The following is an 8,626-nucleotide window of genomic DNA, read 5'->3' as shown; positions in this document are numbered from 1 at the left end:
CCGGGGTGGGGAGCTGCGCTGCTCCTGGCGCGGCTGTCGGGGGAGCCGAGTTGGCTGAGGGCTGGGCCTGCAGCGTCTGCTGCTGAGCTGAGGAGTCCGAGTCACTCTCGTTGTCCTGAGGGCTGGGGATGCTCGGTGACGTGCTTCGATTGTCCTGGTCGATGTCTTTGGGGTCACTGCTGCCCTCATCGTTGACACTGCGGCTATCTGAGCTCTCTCCCTCCCCTTCCGAGGGTGAGTTGGGCCGGCTGATCTCCTGGCGGCAGAGTAGAAGGGGCCATCAGGGAGTAGGACCCCGGGCTGCTCTGGGCTGCTGGTGCTTGGGCAAGGAGCAGGCCACAGGCAGAGGGAGCAGCCGGCTGGCTCCTCCAGCTCCTGCCCCTCGCCATCCCCAGGGACCTAAGCTCCAGCTCTCCCGGGAAGGAGCACCCAGCAGGCTCACCTGGGTTTTTGTCTTCTTGGAGCTGGACCTGTCAGTCTCCTCTGTGTCAGACACCACCTTCTCCCGCTGGCGCTTGGTGCTCTTGAGAGGGGATGAGGCCTCCTCCTTCACCTTCTGCAGCACAGGGCCGGAGAGGACGATGACTGAGGGCTGCTGGCTTCCTCACTCTGAGCTCATCTCCCAGAAGCAACGAAGCTCCAGGAGGGGCCCAGGCGGCAAAGGGCAGGGAGCCGTCCCAGCCACCCTCACCCTCTGCCCAAGGCCTTGAGGCGCAGGAGTCCCCAAGTGCAGCTCTAGGGGCTGAACGGGGCCCTCCTCTCTCTAGGCTGTGGCCTCCATCTGCAGCCCCAGGCCAGACTCCCTGAGTGAGCTTCTGCCTCCGCAGCTCCCGCGCCCGCCCCTGACCTTGGCGGTCTTCTTCACCGGCTCCGCTTTGCTGTCGTTGCTGGAGGTGCTCGCGGCACTGGGCGAGTTGCGGCCGCTGGAGCGGATGTCTTCATTGATGGGAGAGGCACGACCATCAGGGCTGGCAGGCTGCTTCTTCCGACCACTACGTAGTGTAGACATCTAACCCAAACCAGAGCTGGTGAGGCTGGAGCCTAGGCCCCACGTGCGCCACCCAAGCCCAGCCACAGGCAGGAGACTCGAAGCAAGTCCTTGTGGTGAACAGCAGGCAGTCTGGTGTGTCCCACCTGTGCTCACAGAGGTCAGCTGGGTGTGGGAGCGTGGGAGGGTGAACCGGTGGCTCAGGCAACACCGGAGGAGCCGTTCTCAAACCCACAGCACCCATCCCGGGCCGGTCCTGACCACTGCTGGAAATGGTGGGGGGAGACGGCTCTCATTCCACACAGCGCCCCTCTCCCAAAGCAGAGCACTCCTGGAGTCACAGACAGGATGGGAAGTGGCAGGGCCGGAGCTTCCAATACTGCACCTCAGGCCACAGGGCAGGCTCACCTCTCCCCATTGGCAGCAGCCAGGTGCCCGCAGCCCTGACCAGACAGGAGGGTGGCGAGGGCGAACATCCCACCGACCCAGGAGCCGTCCTCATCCTCGGCCCTAAGCCTGGAAAAATCCTCTCTCTACAGTCTACCCCGCTTTTCCAACCCATGAAACAAAGCTTCTTTATGAAAAGGCTAAGCAGTAAGCAGAGCAATGTACCAGGAGTTTCCAAAACTGGATCAAATCCCTGGGGAAAAACTAAAAAACTTGCATAAATTAAAATAACAGAAATGTGCCACGCTGGGGGTGCCTGGCCAAAGGGGTGCAGGGGTTCTGGGGGACCAGGAGACCAAAGCACTCTCTAAGCAAAGCCAAGGTGTGCAGGCCACGGCCCCTGAGCAGGGCACAGAGCACTCAGCCAACCCACAGTCCTGCCGTGCTCCAGGGAAACGTCTGCCTCTGCCTCCCACAGTGCCCACGAAGCAGAGCCAAGGCTGGGACTCACCGAGCCCCGACTCCGCCGTGTCCTCATGCTATGCTTCCCACTGAGCCCATCGTCCTCTTCCTTGACGGGCTTGAACATGAACGGTGGGGGGTCCACCGGCTTCTCGATGGGCGGCAGCTCGCCGTACTTCTTGAAGTGGATGCGGCAGTCGGTGCACAGCAGGATGTTCTCTCGGCCCCCGTGGTGCCAGTCCTTGGAGGCTGTGTAAGGGCAGGGGCAGGGTGCCAACCTCAGAGCCACCTCACCCAGGGCCGTCCGTCCTGCAGGCAGGCTACACCCGACGCTGGTACCACAGAGCACACAGCATGGGACTTGCATGAGCACCAAGACTCAGACAACCCAGGGCCAGTGAAGGCTGCAGGTGTCCAGTGCGGGCCTCAGGAGGCCCCAACCTCAAGCGCTTCCTTCCTAACCACGCAGACTGCTATGCAGGGCTTGAAAGGAAGCCTTCCCGGCACAGGGCAAACCTCCGAGCAGTCACAGTCCTGGCAGGTCTCCCAGGCGACAAGCAGTTCTGGCACCCTGGGAGTGGAACGAGCCCCCAGCCACCCCCAGGGTGCCACAGTGCCACTTACTGGTGGTAAAGCAGTGGCGGCAGGCGTACCCCTTCAGCTCCTGCTCGCTGTCCTCGCTGTCGAAGTCATCTTCGCTGGCTGAACTCAGGTCTACTGCAGAAGGCAGGCACAAGTGGGGAAGGGGGTGTTGTGGCCTGTGTCTAGATGTCCCCCGAAAGCCTCATGCGGTCACAGGTGGGGCTTTTCAGAGGACGCTGGATCTAGGGTGTGTGGCACTGGGGTTAAATGTGCGATGCTAGGATTAAAGGTGTGTGCTTAAAAATTCACCCCCTGACTGGCTAAGCACAGCTCTGGGTGCGGACAATGGAAGGTACCACCCAAGGCAGGCAGCCTAGAAGTTAGAGTATAGGCTTCTTCTTGCTGTCTTCTGCCTGCTGTGAACTTTTTCTCCTCTGCAATACCCCTCTGCGGTGGAGATAGCAGATTATGGACCGTAAGCCAAGATAATCCTTTCCTCCTTTAACTCTGGGTGTCAAGTATTTTGTCTCAGTGATGAGAAAGGTAACTAAGATGGAGAGACACCGTCATGCTCAACCAGGACAGGGGCTGCTCTGCTACCTTAGGCCCCAGCCAGTGGCCCCACAGGAGGAGGTGGGACGGTGCTCATGCAAGAACTCTGAATTCCTCAGGCGGGGTCGCCAGAGCTTGCATGCGAAGAGCGGGACTTGAGGGCCCGCCTTGCCTCAGGGCTGACGTCACCCCAGGTTTCTGGGTGGCAGGCATGGGTGCCCAGGCTAGAGGACCCAGACTGAAAAAAGTATGCCCACAGGGCCTTCCCTGGAACATTGCATCCCTCGACCCCACCTGCTGTTGCTAAGTGCAACACAGGCCATGCCCAGGGGAGGTGTCCTGGGCCAGGACAGAATGGCAAAGCACTTCTGCTATATTCCAGGTGTGTTTTTTGTCATATTGGCTTTTTTTCCTTCCTAGTACCAAGGATTGACCCCAGGGCCCTCCCAGTGAGTTGTTATTCAAATTCTGAGACAGGATCTCTGTAAGACCTGAATTGCCCAGGCTAGGCTCTAACTCAGGATTTTCCTGCCTCCGCCTCCCAGAGTGCTGGGAAGACACGCTGGGCCACACGCTAGTTTTGGGGAGTCATAGTGCACAGTGTGTGGGGATTGGGAAGAAGGGCCTGGCAAAACAGGAGGAAGAAGAAAACCACCAGAATGCAAGTGTGGTGAGACCTCAAACAGCGCATCTTCCACTGAGTGGAAAAACTCAGGCCACAGCCAAGCTGACGTTTGTAAAAACTTAAAATGACTGGAAATATTTAACTGTACAAATCATTTTTAAAACTCTCCTTGCGAAATCCCCCCACCTGTGATCAGTACTACACTTGGGTCTGGCTTCATGCACATGCACGCATATGCTGGTGGGGACTGCCAGATCCTTGCTCCACGGGCCCCCATTTCCCAGTGCAGTGCCAGGGCCCCACTTACGGAATTCACTGGAGGGGGGCCTGGAGGGCGTGTTAACTGGTGTGGACGCAGTCCGAGTCTTAATCCTCCTGAACACAGCCTGCCTGCGGTGCCGGCGATGGGCTCGGGAGCTGGCTGCTTCCGGGGTTTTCTTCCAGTAGTAGTAGAAGGTGATCAGCTCCCCCTGCACAGAAGAAGGCTGGCTCTGAGGGCAGTGTCCCTCAGGGGTGTCGCCACTGATACAGGAGATAGGGTGTGATGAAGGTGGCTGGGAAAATGAGTGTGACTGTCAAGTACAAGATCCCAGGACAGCACCTCTTAACTCCCAGGACCCTGTGCGTAGAGCTTCTCGAGAGCCCCTACTAGACGGGGCTACACCTAAGGACACAGATGCCACGAAGAGCCTGCAGTCCTGACTCCACACTGCGGCCCACTGAGATGCACAGTGCACTGTCGTGTTTGCTTTTATCCTTTCTTTCCTCACTGTGCAGCTCATGTTTGCTCTACAACACCAGTTTTCCCTTATTCCTTTACTCCCAGCTTTCCAAATAAAACTTTTGGGACCATTTTCGGCTGGTCTCCAGTTGTTTTTTTTTTTCAGGGCAAGAAGGACCTGAGATACTTCTAACTGGTGAGCCACCTCTAAAGGAACTACCCCACAACACCACACCACCACACTTCTGCCCAGCCAGGAAGTGGGGTGGCAACCGCTCTGCTGGAGATAAGAACAAAGCCTGTTAATGGAACTGTGGGAGATGGCCAGGTGTGCCCAAGAAGCCCAGCTGAGCCAGGTATGGTAGTACACATCTGTAATCCCACCTCTTGTGGAAGCTGAGGCAGGAGGATTACAAGTTCAAGCCCAGCCTGGGAAACTTAGCAACTTAGCCCAGCAGAACTCAACTTCTAAACACCAAGAACTCACCCTCACCTGGTATTTGTTGGGTGCATACAAGGTACCAGACACCAATGCTCCTAACCTCTGGGAGTTCCAGCTTGATGTGAGTGCAAGTCAGTGTGCATTCAGGTGTGCACAACATTCTACTGCAATCACACGTGTGCAGGGAAAAGGCCCTACCCTGGGACCTGACCCTGCCCTGCAGCCTTCCCCTCCATCTGAATGCCTACAGCTGGCCTGAAGTCCACAGGGCCAGGACTAGGCCTCAAAGGAAGACAGTCAGGCCGCCCGTCCCCAGGTCGGCCTACACACACCAAAGAGCTGTTCTGTCTGTGGCCCTGCAGAGATGGAGGAAAGATGCCTCCCTGAACATACAACAGATGCCACTTTTTACAAAAGGGCACTGGTGGCAGTCCTGTCCCCACAGGGGTCACAGGCATGCACGCACATGCTCATTTAAGGTTGGGTGACTCAAGTCCAACTTTAAAACAAAGTCCCAAGAAAAAAGTCTCAGTACCCAATCCTCAACTGCATTATTCTTCCCTCACTGAATCAATGGCAGACTCCCACAGCAGAGCACCATCATGTCTTCCTCAAGCCGCTGGCTCAGGAAAGCGCTGATGCAAGAGAAGGCAAAACCTCTGTTCTCCAGGGAGCCAAGGCCCAGCTGGAAAGAGAAGCACTGGGAAGACTGCAGCGCCCATGGTGGACAGAGTACAGAGGCAGGCCAACTTTCCCCAACAGCCCTGGGCCAATAACCTTGGAACTTCATGACAAGAACAGTGCACAGATCTCAGGCTGGGAAAAGAAGGCAAGGAAGGTACAGGTGCTGAGTTCTTCCTGCTTGGAGCTGGACTTTCTGCTGGAGCACTTTCTAAGAAGGGGGCTGTAAGCAAGACCAACTGGGCCTTCTGGGCATCTAGCAGGTTAACTCATGGAGTCAGGGATGTGTTTCAACCTTGCCCAGCGCTTAATAAAATGCCACCAACTGCCAATGCCAACCAGATGAAGGGCCACCCCAGCCAGGGTGAGGAGTGAGACTCATGTCCACACAGGCATGCCTTGGTACCACAGGGTGGTCTTGAGCGACAAGGAAAGGTGTGGAATCTGCATCTGGGATGCTGACATCTCTAACCCATGTTTTACTCAGTGGTGACCAGCACACACTTAGCCTGCCTGGCTCCTGCCACCCTACTGGGAAATGCATGTACCCTCACTATTCGCTGGGTGCGGGCAGGGGCAAAGAGACCTCTGCTCCATGGGCAGAAAACCGAGCTGACCCTGTTTTTCCAATGGTGGGGGGATCACAATATGAGGCAGGTCACAGCCACCTTTACAATCCTTTGCAGAGTGGCATGCTTATCACTTTGATATCAGACCAGACTGGTCTGATAGATCACAGCCCAAGGCCAACGCTGAAACAATTTGGGAAAACCCACAGCACTTCCTTCCAGCTCCTCCTCTGGCTGGACTCATTTCAGGGACCAATGAGTGGCAGAAGACATACCAAGATGCAGGAGATGGAAGGGAACAAGATGAGGGTGGGGAATCAGGTGGGAGAGCTAGCTGGGTCTCTGTCCAGGCTGCTGAGATACAGCCACCGCAACATTTCTAAACAGCGTCCATATGAACCGATTCTGCCTAGCACAGTTACAACTGATCACCTCTACTTCTCAAATATTAATGTTCTCAAAGGGTCTCCTATGGTTTTAAAAGATAGTAAAACTTGCAGATTTAAACCGCAGCAGCCAGAGTTCAGTGAGGCTAAGCAACTGTCCCGACACCACACAACAAGACAGAAGAGAGGTTCCAGGAAAGCCAGCTGAGCATTTTCCACCTTGCACCCATGCCATGCCCATCAGCAGGTGAGAATATCAAACCTAAGAAAAAAGGAGCCCAACACAGAAATCAAGACCAGCTTTTTGTCAGCACATAACTAACAGATTTTAAACAAGAACTAGGAGTTGAGAATAGATTTCATCAACTAAGTGCCAGACCAAAATGACCAGGCAAAAGGACCCCATATTCACAGACCTGAATTCAACCTCAGTAAGAAAATGGATGAGTACAAATTTAACATTCAGGAAGGCAGAGGAGTGACCTGAACTCATGCAGCGAGTGAAGACATCAAAAGGTCATACGGCTCTGTGTCTAGTACATTAAGCAAACACCCATCATATATGACCCAGCCATTCCACTTCAGGCTGCTTGCCCCAAAATAAGAGCATGTTCACATGAGACTTTTATACAAATGTTCAGAGAACCTTATTCTCAGTAGCTCCAAGTGGGAAACAACACAAATGACCATTGGAAGGAGAATGGGTAACTGGATTGTAGCACAGCCATTCACTGGAATACTACTTGAGTGATACAAAGGAACTGCAGATACAATAATGTGGGTGAATCCCTGTGAATGCCAGAAAGCAACCAGACCAAAAGAAAGGAGAACTGATATGATTTCATTCTAGAAAAGGCAGATCTATAATCACAAAAAGCATTGGTTGCCTAGAGCCTGGAGGAGGGGACAGGAAAGTGCTTGCAAAGAACCCAAGTAACCACTGGGTGGTAGAAATCATCTATAAATCGATGGTGGTGTTATTTATCTGGATGTATACATTGTCAAAACTTACTGAAGACAGGCCAGGGATTGAGCTCAGTGGCACTGCGCCTGCCTGGCAAGCGCATAGTCCTCAGTTCAATCCCCGGTAACACGCCCCACTCTGAAAAAACTTATCGAAGAGTGCAGATAAAGTGGATACATTTTAATCATATAAATATCACACATGACACTTATCAATTACATGTCAATAAAATTGATGAAATAACAACAAATCCAGACCAGGTTTTATTAGCTGCCTCAACCACTCTAATGTCTATGGAGGGATTAACATTGGAATGGCGCAGATCTGGGAAGATTAGAAGCAGTGTATCTGTGACTGCATGGGTGGCTAGGTCTTGAGCACACAAAAAAGAACACGTCGGGGAAAGCTTTGCTTCTACAAATAGGGAGTGAAGCAGCTTGCGGCCTCGCTAGGAATGAAGTCAATTGAACTTTAATCAAACATGCATAGTGCATGCAGCAGAGACCCGCTGCACATAAATTCAGGAACAAAAGCTGTTGCAGAAATCAATAGCTTACTGAAACATTAACAGAGGCGATCATTGATCAAAAGGCAGCTCCACAAAGGCAGCCTTGCAAATTAGCTCCTGCCTCTGCTTCAGAGCAAACACCAAGGTCTAAACGTTGTCGACTTGAATGGCCTGTAATGATCATTTTGTTCCTGACGCTCTCACCTCGGCTCCAACAAGGCCTCACAGCCAACACATCTGACAGCTCGGCGCCGTCACTGCACACGGTGTCATGAACCAAGCCAGGCAGAGCCTGGGCACAAAGGGAGAAGGGGTGAAGCCATCTCCCAAGGGAGGTGCTCGAGCCCACTGGCCTGTGTTCAGCTGATTCCCCAACTCCTTTTTCTATTTTTTTCAGGTCAGCACAACTCCTACCTAGCACAGGTACCTCCCCCAGGGTACACACAGAGCACTGTGGGATTACGAATGAAAAGGGAAGCCAGAGGGAGGGAGCCACACACTGCAGCCTACAGAGAGGACAAGATAGGCTGCCCAGGCCAGCGCTATCAGTGGGATGGGGAACCTGGGGGGTGGGGGCAGCTGAGTGGCAGCCCGCTTCCTCCTCACCACTTGACTTCTGCGCCCCCCCAGGTCAGCCTGCATCTACCACAGTCATTCCACCAAGCAGAAACACTCAGTGGCCCTCCGCTGCTGGGCCAGTCTTGACCCACATGACAGGGACAAGGGCTGCCACCTCTTAGGCTTGGCAGCAGTCCAGGT

The 8,626-nt window shown here is 54.3% G+C and overlaps 1 protein-coding gene across 1 annotated transcript in view; it reads right to left on the bottom strand.

Moving 5' to 3' along the window:
• Rere (arginine-glutamic acid dipeptide repeats) overlaps positions 1 to 8,626 on the bottom strand; it is a 268,548-nt gene that overhangs the window by 3,542 nt on the left and 256,380 nt on the right. Inside the window, exons 13-18 of the mRNA XM_019206904.1 lie at positions 3,904 to 4,066; positions 2,462 to 2,554; positions 1,887 to 2,086; positions 848 to 1,009; positions 443 to 556; positions 8 to 256 (exon numbers count right to left, since the gene is read on the bottom strand). Of these exons, the coding sequence (XP_019062449.1) occupies positions 8 to 256; positions 443 to 556; positions 848 to 1,009; positions 1,887 to 2,086; positions 2,462 to 2,554; positions 3,904 to 4,066 (981 nt within the window). The remainder of the gene's footprint in view (positions 1 to 7; positions 257 to 442; positions 557 to 847; positions 1,010 to 1,886; positions 2,087 to 2,461; positions 2,555 to 3,903; positions 4,067 to 8,626) is intronic.

Source organism: Fukomys damarensis, unplaced genomic scaffold (genome assembly GCF_012274545.1).
Source record: "Fukomys damarensis isolate Sample0158 unplaced genomic scaffold, DMR_v1.0_HiC HiC_scaffold_23, whole genome shotgun sequence".
Classification (NCBI taxonomy): Eukaryota; Metazoa; Chordata; class Mammalia; order Rodentia; family Bathyergidae; genus Fukomys; species Fukomys damarensis.
This window is presented reverse-complemented; position numbering and strand designations above follow the sequence as displayed.